The sequence below is a fragment of the Stenella coeruleoalba genome (genome assembly GCF_951394435.1).
Source record: "Stenella coeruleoalba genome assembly, chromosome: 1".
Taxonomy (NCBI): Eukaryota; Metazoa; Chordata; class Mammalia; order Artiodactyla; family Delphinidae; genus Stenella; species Stenella coeruleoalba.
The window spans coordinates 114,179,721-114,196,966 of NC_137169.1; the positions used below are offsets into that span (position 1 = coordinate 114,179,721).

Below are 17,246 nucleotides of genomic sequence, written 5' to 3' on the forward strand. Positions count from 1 at the left end.
GGTGGGGGTAAATTCTGGAACACGGTGGTGTCATTAATCACAAAGTTAATTAGAGGCAGAGGCTTTCAGCAAAATATCTGACTGATGGCAATACAAGTTAAAATAACATACTGACCTACCTAAGGAGACAAAAGATCTGTATGCAGAAAATTATAAGACACTGATGAAAGAAATTAAAGATGATACAAATAGATGGAGAGATATACCATGTTCTTGGATTGGAAGAATCAACATTGTGAAAATGACTCTACTACCGAAAGCAATCTATAGATTCAATGCAATCCCTATCAAACTACCACTGGCATTTTTCACAGAACTAGAACAAAAAATTTTGCAATTTGTATGGAAACACAAAAGACCCCGAATAGCCAAAGCAATCTTGAGAACGAAAGAAGGAACTGGAGGAATCAGGCTCCCAGACTTCAGACTATACTACAAAGCTACAGTTATCAAAACGGTATGGTACTGGCACAAAAACAGAAAGATAGATCAATGGAACAGGATAGAAAGCCCAGAGATAAACCCACGCACATATGGTCACCTTATCTTTGACAAAGGAGGCAGAAATGTACCGTGGAGAAAGGACAGCCTATTCAATAAGTGGTGCTGGGAAAACTGGACAGCTACATGTAAAAGTATGAAGTTAGATCACTCCCTAACACCATACACAAAAATAAGCTCAAAATGGATTAAAGACCTAAATGTAAGGCCAGAAACTATCAAACTCTTAGAGGAAAACATAGGCAGAACACTCTATGACATAAATCACAGCAAGATTCTTTCTGACCCACCTCCTAGAGTAATGGAAATAAAAACAAGAGTAAACAAATGGGACCTAATGAAACTTAAAAGCTTTTGCGCAGCAAAGGAAACCATAAAGAAGACCAAAAGACAACCCTCAGAATGGGAGAAAATATTTGCAAATGAAGCAACTGACAAAGGATTGATCTCCAAAATTTATAAGCAGCTCATGCAGCTTAATAACAAAAAAACAAACAACCCAATCCAAAAATGGGCAGAAGACCTAAATAGACATTTCTCCAAAGAAGATATACAGAGTGCCAACAAACACATGAAAGAATGCTCAACATCACTAATCATGAGAGAAATGCAAATCAAAACTACAATGAGATATCATCTCACACCAGTCAGAATGGCCATCATCAAAAAATCTAGAAACAATAAATGCTGGAGAGGGTGTGGAGAAAAGGGAACCCTCTTACACTGTTGGTGGGAATGTAAATTGATACAGCCACTGTGGAGAACAGTATGGAGGTTCCTTAAAAAGCTACAAATAGAACTACCATATGACCCAGCAATCCCACTACTGGGCATATACCCTGAGAAAACCATAATTCAAAAAGAGTCATGTACCAAAATGTTCATTGCAGCTCTATTTACAATAGCCCAGAGATGGAAACAACCTAAGTGTCCATCATCGGATGAATGGATAAAGAAGATGTGGCACATATATACAATGGAATATTACTCAGCCATAAAAAGAGACGAAATTGAGCTATTTGTAATGAGGTGGATAGACCTAGAGTCTGTCATACAGAGTGAAGTAAGTCAGAAAGAGAGAGACAAATACCGTATGCTAACACATATATATGGAATTTAAAAAAAAAAATGTCATGAAAAACCTAGGGGTGAAACAGGAATAAAGACACAGATTTACTAGAGAATGGACTTGAGGCTATGGGGAGGGGGAAGTGTAAACGGTGACAAAGCGATAAAGAGGCATGGACATATATACACTACCAAACGTAAGGTAGATAGCTAGTGGGAAGCAGCCGCATAGCACAGGGAGATCAGCTCGGTGCTTTGTGACCGCCTGGAGGGGTGGGATAGGGAGGGTGGGAGGGAGGGAGACGCAAGCGGGAAGAGATATGGGAATATATGTATATATATAACTGATTCATTTTGTTGTGAAGCTGAAACTAACATACCATTGTAAAGCAATTATACTCCAGTAAAGATGTTAAAAAAAAAAAAAAAAAGTAAGGGAGGAATTGAACAAATTAAACAAATTTCATGAAAAAAAAAAAAAATAACATACTGATCTCTACCATATGCATAGCCGTAACAGCCTTCCCATTACTTCCTTTGCCTGTCTATGTGTGCATATTCTCCATAACTTACAGTAATGTTTCTCTTTCAAAAAATGTGAAAATTAGAGACACACACACCTACATATATACATATACAAACATATATGCATATATGACCTTTGTCATTTTTGTCTATTAATATCAGTAACTAATTTAGGTAAAATAGGTATAAAGAGGGACATTATAGGAATCATGGCCGTTGGATAGGTTCTGAGCGTAAAATGTTTGTATATCACCATGAAGCATGGTAAAAGACATCGTAGACAAGATTATATCATCTTACTATTTCTAAAAAGGTTCAAAAATATCCTACTAGTTGCCCTATGCACATTTTTTTCCTCTAATTCATTGATTACAAGTAAGAATCAGCAGGTTTGTAGAAGAGGAACATGATGAGGCAGGGTGGAAGTAGGGCAAATAATTTAATTTCTAAGATTTTCCAATCACATTTTTTATAACAAAAGTAGAATTAGCAATAATACCATAGCAGGTACTATGTAACATTTTATGCCAGTGTCAAGTTCAGTGGCGTATTACAATAGATACACAATATACAGAAAGAATCACGACAAAGATCTCATCAGTCCGGTAAGTTGTAAATGCTCAGCTGTCTCATTCAGAATGAGCATTACACATTCTTTCCAAAAAAAATATATACAGTTTCTTAATTTTCCTCCCAGAATGTATATGAACTGCTCCCCACTCCCTCCATGCCTGTCTCCCTCTGCCTGCGTACAGTGAAAAAATTTGAAACCAATGTTCATTTCAGGCTAAGGCAGACATGATTAAGAAATAATGCGAACTGCAAGAAGCAACTATGTATTTCATTTCAGCATCAAATAAGAACATGTTTGGTGGATTATCTATTTTCTTGGACTAGTCATGCAATGTGAGCTGGCAGTACATACTCTATCCAGAATTCTTCATTGTCTAGGTCCTGGAAGAACTGGAACAAGGCATAGGCCTCTTTCAGTTTCTCATGGTGTTCAGCTGCCAATTTCTGGACATTCAGGAAGCGCTCATTGACATTATCCCTTTTCTCCACAATCTGGTCAGTATTGAAAGTCCCGCTGGAGATGAGATCTTCAGCCAACGTATTCAGGTCCTTGAGTGCATCCTAGAAAGCCCAAGTGTCCTCAGTGAATAGTATAGTATAGGTATTAAGTAGACCCTGGACTTTAACCACTACTAGTTCAAGTTCAAAGACTGGGTCAAATAGATCATTTTTGAAGATAATGAATTTGACCTTATGCTCTTTTAACTCAGTTTGGATAAGGGCAAGACCAGAGGCAATAATGGATAGCATGGCTACATTATTCGAACTATACATTTGGCCTTCTGATGTTTTCCCCTGTATTTTCTTCCTCTCCCGATATGGAAAATAAGACCTTGGTGAACAATGCTGTGTCTCCGCAGAACTATCTTTTCACAGTGCAGAATATGACACAGATTGATGGATTGAAATATTCAAGAAGAAGCTACTCTATTGGTAATATTCTTAGGCTGATCCCACCCAGAACACAGCCTTCTTCTGTGTCTCTTTGCATTCTAAGTCTGCCGCCTAGTGATGTCACAGGGAATATCATCAAGTCCTGAAACTGAACTTAGAACCCTTTGACTTCTTGCCCTTTCTGTGGGTATCTGTGTTACCCAATAAAACCGATAATATAAAATGCTCCAGTGTGAAATGAGCACCTGTCTGAATGTTTATTACAGCTCTCAGGACACATCTATGCTTGATATTAGGATACAACTGGAATGCTCCATAGAATTTTCAGAGTGTATTTATAGTTCAACTCCACAGCATGTGTCCCCTATTTTTTTTTTTCAGTTGTTCTGTAAAATAAAATTCTATTTTCTCTCAAAGACCAGATCAGATATTCAGCTTTGGAAGAGAGTGAGTTTATATACATAGGTCATTAAAAAGTAAACAAGATCATTTTTAGGATCTACTTCTTGGAGTCTTAGAATCTATCCAATATAATTTAATGAAAATAGGTTAATGGTTCTAAAGCCCATGGACTTGACCTGATTATAATGACTGATGGATGAGAACACTAAGTTCAGTTTTGCAAGCCTATGTTCTCAAATGGACTCCTAAGACAGGAGAGAGAAAAGTCACAAACATTTCCATTCTGGCCAGAGGAGTGGGATTCCAACACTACTTAACCTTTCGGGCCAACATCTCTGTTTCCAATAGCTGATGTTTCTTTAGCAAGTTTCCTGCTGAAGCCAAATCCCTGGCGTGATCTTTCATGGACAGCAGTGTCTCTGCCTGGGAATGGAAGGATAAACAAATAAAGCTGTCAGATGCAAGCTGTCTTTAAGGAGACCAAGATTAGCAAATACATCCCCCAACTTTTCCCAAGAAGAGTCAAGGAAATTGTTCATGCAAAAGTCTGTTTATCTGACAAGTATTTATTAAGATCCCATGCCCATACCATTTCCAGGTATAATTACCTCTGAGAGCCAGAACTCAAAGTCCCGGATGCCTGTGTTGAACCTCTGCTGGCGACTAGCTTCGTTGAGCTTCTGTCCTTTGTCAATTGTTCTCTCAAACAAGTAGTCCCAGTTTTTCTCCAACTCTTCTACTTGACCCTAGCCTCCCAAAATTGAGTGGTCATTATGGTGTCTAGGGTCCTGTGACAACTTGAAAGGATAACGTAGGGAGGCTCTGGAGTTAGGGTGTAGTCAAAATCTGCCAGTACTGGAATCTTATATATTGATATTTTAAATCAGTTATGCTGGTTTAAATCTGAGAAAGCAACGGGAGGTGTTAGAAGAAATTTTGAATAAAGGGTCATGGGCTGATTACGGAGGCTGATGCCTAAATATCAAAGCTCTTGGTAGTAGGGATAGAAAATATAAGGCAAGCATGATAACACATAGGAATTAAGTCTAAAGCTTTCTTGGAGGTCAAGGTACTGAGTATGATGGGAGTGATAAGGTCTGAGCATCACTATTTTCCTCCTCCTTTGTGCAAAAATCAAAGGGAAGACAATTAACTATGAAACATATTCCATATCCCTACACATGAAAACATTGAAAGAGTATAAAAGATTTCTCTTCGTGTGCCTTTGTAGTCCAAAACCCATTGTGAGCAGGACCTACCTTCATGGTCTCTTCATTGCCATCACATGCCCTCCTCTCAATCAGAGTGTTCCCCAAGGTGATGACTCCTTTCACCTGCTCAGCTCGGCCATAGACCTCATTTTCAAAGGTCTTGTGCTTCAGATATTTTCTCTGAAGGGAAAGCAGAAACTAAATTACCACCTAATTTAGGAAGCAAGATGAGATAAATTCTGTTTAAAAGGAAGAGTTAGCATTTCTATCATAACCAAGGTGATGATAACTTCTGAAGAACTCACTCCACATTAGACTCAGAAGTCCCTGAAGGCAGTGACAGTGCTCTGAACAGTAAGGAAGTGTTCAGTATCACAAGGCGACCATTCATCCAACAATCTGAGTATGTTGAAGTTTTCCAAGATTCTTATCTTGAACTTGCCTGAATGTTGGTGGGGTCTTTGTAAGATTCATCACAGGCTATGGGCAGCATCTCACTGATCCATTCTTCTTGGTCCTTGAGGTCATGGTAGAATTGTTTTAGGTCAGCATAGTCTCCAAGTTTCGTTCGCTCAGCAATCAGCTGTTCTTTGAGAGCCTTCCATCTGGAAGTCAGGGCTAGATTACTCTCTGTCCTCTACCCTTCCACCAAGCTTTGATGCCATATTCATGAATCTTCTTATTTGCTTACCTGCCCTTTCTTCTCTCATTATTTATATATTTCTATGTCATATATATAAACATAGTTATATATTATTTATTCATATATTTCCTTATGTATTACATATTATATTTATATTATTATATATTCATATGTTATATATAACACAGTCTCATTATTTTCAGATATAAACTAAAGTGATTGTCAGGTAATTTCTAAGGTAACTTCCAAGTCTTTCATTTTATGAGTCTAGATCAGAACATTTCCCAAATTTTCAAGATAGTTTTAGGCATTTAGAAATGAGAACTCAGTGTTACCACCATCCTCAGTGTTAACAAAGAGGCCGCTTTGCTACATCTACCTATAACTCACAAAACAATTGCTCGGGCCTGACCTGTCTAGTACCCGTTGGCGCCGAGCAGCAATCTCTTCCTGGGCATAGTGGTCATCAGCTATGAGCTTCTCAGCAAAAAGTTCTAGTTCAGTGATCTTCTTTTCCTAGATAAAAGAAAGAGAAAAAGCCCAGATGCATGGAAATTAGGCCCTTCATGCAATCCCAGACTCCCTCCTAGAAAAGGTCGGTGATATCTTTGTGGCTTCACAAAGGGAAACAAAACCAAGGCCAAAAGGTAAATGCCTTATGGGGAGGTGGGTTTTAACTCAACAAGAGGAGAAACAATAATGATACTGAAATGAGCTACTTCCCATCTCAGTATGGTGCTGAGTTCCCTATAGAAGAGACACTTCCCATGGCCATTGTAGAAGATGATTCCCACATTGGATGGGATGTTAGGCAGTATATAAAATAGCTTCCAATTTTAAAAGTCAAGTTTTAAAAAGCTGGATTTAAAGTAAAAAGTCCAGTGTCCCATGCGACTTGGCTAAGACTAAGCCACCATGTGCCCTGCCTACTTCAGAGTTTTCTCTAAGAATCAAATGGGAATTAAAATAAGTATAAACCACAAACATGTGTAGAATTTCTGTTATTATTACTAATAGCTATTATTGGAGTTCTTATGTTAGTTGTTATTACCTGGGCAGTGATTGCTTTGTCCAAATCGTCACGTTTCTTCATCAAGGCCTCCAGACTGTCTAAGGAACCCTTATCATCTGACCTTAGGTAATTCTCACGTACCACCATCCAGCTCTCAGCCTGATCACAGTTCCCTCGGAAAAACTATGGGGAATAAAGTTGAACGTATATGATATATTCATTCCAGGTGGACAGAGGAAATTATCTCCCCAGTCTCCTGTGATATTGATATAAGGGACCCTGTAAGGTGTGCCAATATTCTTCCAAGAAACATTTATACCATAAATCTTAGATATACTAGACCTTTTACTCTTCCCTGAAAACATGTTTTATGTTCTCATATAAGCTATACTCTCATATAAGTATATATGAGCTATATATCTCTATATATCTCATATAAGCTATACTCCATCCTTGGAGTATAGGAAATACTCTCACTATTTCCCATATCCTATACATAAATACTGGCTGGTTATTTCTTTAGGACTCTGGTAAACACTATTTTTTAGGGTAACCTGTGACACTCTCACTCCCTTCCCTCAAAAGCGTTAATCACTCCATCTGCCATAATCTCAAAACACTCATACATTTTATCAGTAATTATCTTACTGTATGAGAATGATCTGCCTACATGTCTAATTTCATTACTTTTAGGAAAGGGACACTATCTTACTAATCTTTGTGTTCCCAGGGCCCTGCATACAGTAGGTTCTCAATAAAACACAATCAATCAAACCCTCAATCAATCAATAAAGTATAATCACCCAATTTTATGCCCCCATGCCCTGGGACTGACCCCTATTTTGTTTGGCTTTTTTTAACAGGAATAAGGAGTAAAGAACACCACAATGAACAGTCTACAGAGCAGGAAACACAATGTCAAATAATCAAGAGATGCCCTTATGCTTTCACCATGGAAATCCAGTGAAATAAGCACCTGTATTAACCACATAAAATTGCATAGATGAAACAGAGTGTAGCTAATCCTGCCTAATGACTGGGAATTTGCAGTACCTGCAATTCAAGACACTGATCTAGCATCTTCTTGCGTTGTTCCCAAGCTTTCTCCAACTCATCTCTCTCTAGTTTGACAGCTTGAAGTTCTTCTTCAATTTTAGGGCTGGCACGGTGCCCACTGCTTATAAGATCTGTACCGAAGTCTTCTAAGGCTTGGAAGGTGGGAGCCTCGGCCTCCATTTCAGCAAGATGCTCCTGTGGCAAAAAGGGGGCAGAGACTGGTGAGGCCAGTGACATCTCACCAAAGTTGTAAAATGAGGGAAGGTCGTGAGGTCATGTGATCAGGGACTACAGCTTTTGTAACCGTACCTGGTGTCGCTCTATCATGATCTCTGTGCCAGTTAAATCCTCAGCTAGCTCCTGGGATGATACCATGCCACCAATGCCACTGAGCCAATTCTGTTGGTCCCTAGAGAAAGAGACATATTGACAAGAAAACCTTGTAACTTGCTATAGAACTGCCCGTCCTTGGGCTTTTTCTCCTCTAGAAAACATTTCCATATCAGTATTTTCTATCAGGTTTATATACTTCACAAATTTTAGACTTGTTGTTTTCACTTTATAACTTAATAATAGCATTCCCTTGCCTTTGAAATTTTCTTCACTTATTATCTCTTTTGATTCTTGCAATAATTTTGTGTAGAATTCTGGGAATTCTTTTCTTTCCATTTTGGAGATACAGAAGTTGGCCTAGAGAATGTAAGCAATTTGCCCATGTGCTAAAACTAAAAGCAGACATCTGGAGTAGAACCCAGACACTGGAATCCTGGACTGGTACATATTCCATTACTCCTCACAAGTCCTGTTCCTTTAAAGTGGATAGATCTTGGGTTTAAAGATCTATTTTAGTATAGAATCTCAGGGAAGGCATGTCTTTCTTCTTACTTTTATTCCCAATAGAATCCAGTACATGATTCTGTCCAACACATACACACACATAGCACCCCCACCCCCTACTCCTGTGCTATTGACTAAATCAGGGCCAGTTCCCACTCTTTTAGCAGTCAAGAAATTAGGCAAGGAGAGCTCAAGTCCATCTGCTCCAGATGGTAAATGTCAAATAATAATGCACTGACTTAAAAAACTATATATGATGGTCAGATTAAGCATCTCATGAAGAACGCCCTTGCTCTTGTTTGCTAAACAGGAATCAGTAGCTTTAAGACAAAATGGTCTCTTCTTTTGTAAACTTATTTATTCACTTATTTAAACAATTAAGTTTTATTGGGTGTTTACTACGCACCAAACATTGTGAAAGAGATATATTTGTGCCTTCCAGGAGCTCACACTTTATATTGAAAGAAGAAAAAAAAAAGCAAACAAAACATAGACACTAATACATGTTTTTAAAAAGTACTAAAAAGCAAGACTGTCCTAAAGAGATAAAATAAGGTGTTAGAGTTGCTCTGAGGGTGGGGATATTACTTTTGAAATATTGAAGAGTAAGACTTCATAAAGAGAAAGAGGCAGCATTTAACTTGGAATCTTAATTACAGGTAGAACCTATATATACAGAGATAGATGAGCATATATATGATTTGGGGGAAAGAGTATGGATGCTACTTATTTATACTGTATGAAAAACTATAGCTTTCCAGAGACCCTGAATTGGGGAGGGGTTTGCCAAGAGCAACTGCAATCATTTGCCAAAGTTGCCCCCTTTTTTCTTCAAAAGTGTTGCATTGCAAACTACTACTTCCTGAACCCTCAATTCTAAATGATCCTCTCAGCAGACTGATATGATGGGGCAGAATGTGAGAACTGTTCCACAGATAAAGTGCATATTTGCTAAAACGTGATAATGTCTAAAGTCTTTAGCAAGGCAGTGAAACTTCTCCAGGACTTAATTTTAACATTTCTGAGTTCATCTCTTGCTAGTTCTCCTTACCCCTGTGACATACAAAACCCAGGCTCTAGCTGTCCCCACATCATGGATATTCTGTACCTTTCTTATTCTCACACTTTTGTTTGCATAGTTCCATCTATTTGTTAGGATGTGTGTTTTGGGATGTATTATGTTCTACCATGGTTATCTGTATTCTTCTTTGCTTCTCCAGTAGACTACTCCCTCCCCATATCCTGTAATTCCTGCTATAGCACCCTATATATAGTATACACTCTATAGAAACTTACTTAATTGGCATAGATAATCTCACATTCCTTCAAACTGAAATATTTCAGTTTGAAGGAATTGGCTTGAAATATTGAAAATGAGAATTTTGTGCCTTACTGGAGGTACAATCTGGACCTAGAGGTACACTCCAAACCCAGCAGTGAAGAGCACCTGTACATAGACTGCTCCTAGATGCTCCACTCATGGGCCAGACTTGGAAATTGCCCACCCCACCTGGTGGAAGTCTGCCTCTGGAGCTTTACCTGGCCTGGCTGAGGAACAGGAAGAATTTTAGGTCCTCCTGTAGGTTCTCCTTACGTTCCTCCGTAAGCCCCAGCAGGTCATCCCAGGCCTGATTCAGCTCCAGTCGCTGCCTTTGCAGGTCATCGGTGGCATCTGGGTGGGACTCACTGAGCCGATCTGCTGTCTCCCCCAATACAGCCACCTAGGAAGTCAAGAGCTCTGACAATCAGCCTGGAGTCGCACCTGAATCCTAACAAAGGAAGAGTTTCAAGCCCCGGTGGTGCTCCTTCCTCAAATAGACTTCAATGAGGTACAAGAACACCTTGCTACTTTATAAAATATTGTACATTTAAGAATAAGCCTTTGTAAAAATAAATAAATAAACAAACAAATAAATAAATATATAAGAAGGCTACCAGGCAGGGTGATTGACTTGGTTGGTGGCAAGTGTCTAATTTTTAATGTGAAAATCTTTTCAATGTAGACATTTTCTGTGCTTCTTTTTGCTTTACATGATAATGCAAGTTCTATGATGTCTCTGATTTTTCCAGAGTGTATTTGGCAAGCTCTAGAGTTCATTTTTTGGTCAGAGTAGGATTAATCTCCTTCAATCCCTTGCTAAGGAAACTCTGTACCATACTCAGGCATAGACCTGGCCATTTCCTATTTATCTGAGGCTGCTGACCTCCAACTAACATTGGTTAAGTTCTGGCCTATTGGAACTCACTAAAGAGGTACTTAGATAGTAGGAAGTTCATTTACAAGTTCATTTATATTTTCCCTCAATGTAATTTGGTGCAACCACTGTGGAAAACAGTATGGAGGTTCCTCAGAAAACTAAAAATAGAATTATCCTATGATCCAGCAATCCCACCCCTGGGCATTTTTCCAGACAAATCTATATAATTCAAAAGATACTTGCACCCCTATGTTCACAGCAGCACCATTTACAATAGCCAAGACACGGAAACAAACTAAATGTCCATTGACAGATAAATGGATAAAGAAGATGTGGTATGTATATAAAGGAATATTACTCAGCCATAAAAAGGAATGAAATAATGCCCTTTGCAGCAACATGGATGCAACTAGGGATTATCATACTAAGTGAAGTAAGTCAGAAAGAGAAAGACAAATACCATATGACATCATTTATATGTGGAATCTAAAATATGACACAAATGAACCTATCTATGAAACAGAAACAGAATTATGGACATAGAGGACAGACTGGTGGTTGCCAAGGGGGAGGGGGTTGGGGGAGGAATGGAATGGGAGGTTGGGGTTAGCAGATGCAAGCTTTTCTATATAGAAAGGATAAACAATAAAGTCCTACTGTATAGCACAGAGAACTATATTCAATATCCTATGATAAACCATAATAGAAAAGAATATAATAAAAGAATGTATATATATATATATATATATATATATATATGTATGTATAACTGAATTACGTTGCTGCACAGCAGTAGTTAACACAACATTGTAAATCAACTATAATTTTCAACAATTTAAAAAGTTTTCCCTCCATGTGAATGGTTCTGGGGCATGCCCTCTTAGTGGACTTGCCTTAGGGACAAGGTAAAATTATGAGTATGGAATAAGATAAAAGTACAAGTATGGAGTAGGATAAAACTATAAGAATAAGAGACTCGACAATAAAACCAAAGAAAAGGACATTAATAGGTATAAATATGAAGATGAACGTGTTAGAAAAGCTTAAAAGCACGTCTCACCTTTTCCTCCAGGGGTATGAGGTCTCTCTCAAAGCCCTCATGCTGTCGCTGAAGGGCCTGAACACTGAACAAGTCTGAGCCAGGGTCAGCAGCACTGAGGGCCTGGCACTTCTTCTCAATCTGTTCCTTGGTGTCATCTGCTTCTCTGGTACACGAGAGTGAAGAGTTTAAGAATAATAGGCATACTAGAGGCAGACTAGCTGAGTTCACAAAGAAGTCATCACTACCATCATCATCATCCTTTGTAATGTATTAGAACTTACGTGTACTTAATCTTTACAACAACTACTTCAGGCCTAGTTACTATTACCAGTCCCATTTACATATGAGAAAACTAAAGCTTAAGAGGCTAAGCAGAAAAAAAAAAAAAAAGAAGTTAACTATTGTTTCAAGGTTATACCACTGCCAAATGGTGGAGCCTAACTTTCAACCAGGTAGCCTGATGGCAAAGCTCCATGCTTAACTGTTATGTTTCATGATTTTCCATCTTAAGCCATTCTAAACAAGACCTGTCTGAATTTCAGTTTTCCCGTCTCTGAATATTCAAAAATACATTTATACACAGTAAAGGTGTTTGGTTTTCATTAGTCTTGTTCATTCATTTGTTTGCTTAATTAGTTGTGTGTGTTTCTTAGTGTAGACACAGATTTGGAAATCAAACATAAAAAAATTGTTGAATCAACAGTTAGAGTCAATGTGATGTTTCTTGCCCTCTACTGTCTACTTCTAGTTCAGAAATGTAATTACTTAAACCTCTTGTTTCAACTTCAATTTTCATTCACTATCATGAAAACATATAAAGACTGGTAATTATGTATGTACAAGGGCCCAAGCCTAGGTACTAGAAAATTGAAGTTGGTTGTCTGGGAGTAGTCTATGTGCCAAGTGAGGAATCTACTACTGAAGCACCTGATTTCTGATTTTCTCCAGGAAGAAGGGTTAAATTTATAGCTATGGATCTACTATACTAAGTAGAATTGGCAGTTCTTGAGTGGGTTCTAGAGTAGCATTGCTTTTCAGGTAAAATTCTTACCTGTGAAACATTTGGACAGCATGGGCACTGCCCAACAGCTGGCGCTGTTCCTCTGCCAGCCTCTGCAAGGACCTCCAGCGGGCATTCAACTCCTGAAAGAGGCAAACACAGACTTTAGCTAGGGAGCTAACTCAGACAGCTCAGTGGTTTCTAACGACTAGATGGTTGTGGCTAAAACTTCCAAAAGTATGTTGAATAATAGTGGTGAGAGTGGGTAACCTTGTCTTGTTCCTGATCTTAGTGGAAATGGTTTCACTTTTTCACCATTGAGGACGATGTTGGCTGTGGGTCTGTCATATATGGCCTTTATTATGTTGAGGAAAGTTACCTCTATGACTACTTTCTGGAGGGCTTTTATCATAAATCGGTGTTGAATTTTGTCGAAAGCTTTCTCTGCATCTATTGAGATGATCATAGGTTTTTCTCCTTCAGTTTGTTAATATGATGTATCACGTTGATGGATTTGCATATATTAAAGAATCTTTGCATTCCTGGGATAAATCCCACTTGATCACAGTGTATGATCCTTTTAATGTGCTGTTAGATTCTGTTTGCTAGTATTTTGTTGAGGATTTTTGCATCTATGTTTATCAGTGATATTCGCCGGTAGTTTTCTTTCTTTGTGACATCCTTGTCTGGTTTTGGTATCAGGGTGATGGTGGCCTCATAGAAGGAGTTTGGGAGTGTTCCTCCCCCTGCTATTTTTTGTAGGAGTTTGAGAAGGATAGGTGTTAGCTCTTCTCTAAATGTTTGATGGAATTCGCCTGTGAAACCTTCTGGTCCTGGGCTTTTGTTGGTTGGAAGATTTTTAATCACAGTTTCAATGTCAGTGCTTGTGACTGGTCTGTTCATATTTTCTGCTTCTTCCTGGTTCAGTCTCGGAAGGTTGTGCATTTCTAAGAATTTGTCCATTTCTTTCAGGTTGTCCATTTTATTGGCACACAATTGCTTGTAGTAATCTCTCATGATCCTTTGTATTTCTGCAGCGTCAGTTGTGACTTCTCCTTTTTCATTTCTAATTCAGTTGATTTGAGTCTTCTCCTTTTTTTTCTTGATAAGTTTGGCTAATGGCTTATCAATTTTGTTTATCTTCTCAAAGAACCAGCTTTTAGTTTTATTGATCCTTGCTATCATTTCCTTCATTTCTTTTTCATTTATTTCTGATCTGATCTTTATGATTTCTTTCCTTCTGCTAACTTTGGGTTTCTTTTTTTTTTCTTTCTCTAATTGCTTTAGGTGTAAGGTTACATTGTTTATTTGAGATGTTTCTTGTTTCTTAAGGTAGGATTGTATTGCTATAAATTTCCCACTTAGAACTGCTTTTGCGGCATCACATAGGTTTTGGGTCGTTGTGTTTTCATTGTCATTTGTTTCTAGGTATTTTCTGATTTCCTCTTTAGCCACAGCAATCAGAGAAGAAAAAGAAAGAAAAGGAGTCCAAATTGGAAGAAGAAGAAGTAAAGTTGTCACTGTTTGCAGATGACATGATACTATACATAGAGAATCCTAAAGATGCTACCAGAAAACTACTAGAGTGAATCAATGAATTTGGCAAAGTACGAGGATACAAAATTAATGCACAGAAATCTCTTGGATTCCTATACACTAATGATGAAAAATCTGAAAGTGAAATTAAAAAAACACTCCCATTTACCATTGCAACAAAAAGAATAAAATATCTAGGAATAAACCTACCTAAGGAGACAAAAAACCTGTATGGAGAAAATTATAAGACACTAATGAAAGAAATTAAAGATGATACAAACAGATGGAGAGATATACCATGTTCTTGGATTTGAAGAATCAACATTGTGAAAATGACTCTACTACCCAAAGCAATCTACAGATTCAATGCAATCCCTATCAAACTACCAGTGGCATTTTTCACAGAACTAGAACAAAAAATTTCACAATTTGTATGGAAACACAACAGACCCCGAATAGCCAAAACAATCTTGAGAAAGAAAAATGGAGCTGGAGGAATCAGGCTCCCTGACTTCAGACTATACTACAAAGCTACAGTAATCAAGACAGTATGGTACTGGCACAGACACAGAAATATAGATCAATGGAACAGCATAGAAAGTCCAGAGATAAACCCATGCACATATGGTCACCTCATCTTTGATAAAGGGGACAATAATATACAGTGGAGAAAAGACAGCCTCTTCAATAAGTGGTGCTGGGAAAACTGGACAGGTACATATAAAAGCATGAAATTGGAACACTCCCTAACACCATACACAAAAATAAACTGAAAATGGATTAAAGACCTAAATGTAAGGCCAGAAACTATCAAACTCTTAGAGGAAAACATAGGCAGAACACTCTATGACATAAATCACAGCAAGATCCTTTTTGACCCAACTCCTAGAGAAATGGAAATAAAAACAAAAATCAACAAATGGGACCTAATGAAACTTCAAAGCTTTTGCACAGCAAAGGAAACCATAAACAAGACCAAAAGACAACCCTCAGAATGGGGGAAATATTAGCAAATGAAGCAACTGACAAAGGATTAATCTCCAAAACATACAAGCAACTCATGCAGCTCAATATCAAAAAAAAAAAAAAAAACCCAATCCAAAAATGGGCAGAAGACCTAACTAGACATTTCTCCAAAGAAGCTATACAGATTGCCTACAGACACATGAAAGAATGCTCAATGTCATTAATCATTAAAGAAATGCAAATTAAAAGTACAATGAGATATCATCTCACACCAGTCAGAATGGCCATCATTAAAATATCTACAAAGAAGAAATGCTGGAGAGGGTGTGTGGAGAAAAGGGAACACTCTTGCACTGTTGGTGGGAATGTAAATTGATACAGCCACTATGGAGAACAGTATGGAGGTTCCTTAAAAAAACTAAAAATAGAACTACCATACGTCCCAGCAATCCCACTACTGGGCATGTACCCTGAGAAAACCATAAATCAAAATGAGTCATGTACCAAAATGTTCATTGCAGCTCTATTTTACCGTAGCCAGTACACGGAAGCAACCTAAATGCCCATCGACAGGTGAATGGATAAAGAAGATGTGGTACATATATACAATGGAATATTACTCAGCCATAAAGAGGAATGAAACGGAATTATTTGTAGCGAGGTGGATTGACCTAGAGACTGTCATACAGAGTGAAGTAAATCAGAAAGAGAAAAACAAATACTGTATGCTAGCACATGTATATGGAATCTAAAAAAGAAAAAAAAAAAGGTCATGAAGAGCCAGGGGCAAGATGGGAATAAAGATGCAGACCTATTAGAGAATGGAGTTGAGGATACGGGGAGGGGAAGGGTAAGCTGGGACAAAGTGATAGAGTGGCATTGACATATATACACTACCAAACATAAAATAGATAACTAGTTGGAAGTGGCCGCATAGCACAGGGAGATCAGCTTGATGGTTTGTGACCACCTAGAGGGGTGGGATAGGGAGGGTGGGAGGGAGGGAGATCCAAGAGGGAAGAGATATGGGGACATACGTATATGTATAACTGATTTGCTTTGTTATAAAGCAGAAACTAACACACCATTGTAAAGGAATTATACCCCAGTAAAGATGTTTAAAAAAAGACTAGATGGGGCTTAAACCCTGGTTGTTTTCATCTTATCTCCTTTACAAAATGCACAGGTTTCTTTCTTTCTTGGATAACTTGAACTTGGGTCTCATCTATGCCACTGTAGCTAAGAAAGGAATTAGTTTTCTTCCGAAACTGATGTTCTAGGGTGGAACAATGAACCTTAGAGCAGCAATTGCTATTGGCTGTCACAGAGATACATTACAACCTCTGAAAAGTGAGTGGAAAGTGTTGCCTTGGTAGTTAGAAGGTATTACTTTTCTCTGTGAGAAATATAATACCATTCTGCGTCTTGAAATGACTAAACCAGGTAGCTTCTTAGAGCCCTATTTTACTGTAGAGAGTAAGCAAATTGTTCCTATGCACTTTCCTTCTCACTCTTACCCCAGGTCAATTACCACAAAAGGAGGCAGAGAATTCATCCTCACTGGTTTATGACGACTCAGAGAACTGGACTAGACATTCTATTAATTCATTACATCTCTTATGGAACCACAAGTCCAAATCTGAGTCAGGTCTAGAATGCCTTCTCCCCCATCTCTACTACCTATATTCTTCTTTCATCAGATTTTACCAGAGTATCTCCTCCAGTAAACTTTCTTGATTAACCACTTCGCACTGTCATAGCTCCTTTATCTGCCTTTTCTTT

At 38.2% G+C, this 17,246-nt stretch overlaps 1 protein-coding gene across 1 annotated transcript in view; it reads right to left on the reverse strand.

Annotated features, from left to right (window-relative positions):
- SPTA1 (spectrin alpha, erythrocytic 1) overlaps positions 1-17,246 on the reverse strand; it is a gene marked incomplete at both ends in the record, with an annotated part of 68,187 nt that overhangs the window by 17,786 nt on the left and 33,155 nt on the right. The window contains 12 exons of the mRNA XM_079944778.1: positions 3,020-3,228; positions 4,282-4,386; positions 4,572-4,709; positions 5,223-5,354; positions 5,617-5,779; positions 6,230-6,333; positions 6,869-7,012; positions 7,883-8,080; positions 8,195-8,294; positions 10,262-10,443; positions 11,981-12,125; positions 13,014-13,105. Of these exons, the coding sequence (XP_079800904.1) occupies positions 3,020-3,228; positions 4,282-4,386; positions 4,572-4,709; positions 5,223-5,354; positions 5,617-5,779; positions 6,230-6,333; positions 6,869-7,012; positions 7,883-8,080; positions 8,195-8,294; positions 10,262-10,443; positions 11,981-12,125; positions 13,014-13,105 (1,712 nt within the window). The remainder of the gene's footprint in view (positions 1-3,019; positions 3,229-4,281; positions 4,387-4,571; positions 4,710-5,222; positions 5,355-5,616; positions 5,780-6,229; positions 6,334-6,868; positions 7,013-7,882; positions 8,081-8,194; positions 8,295-10,261; positions 10,444-11,980; positions 12,126-13,013; positions 13,106-17,246) is intronic.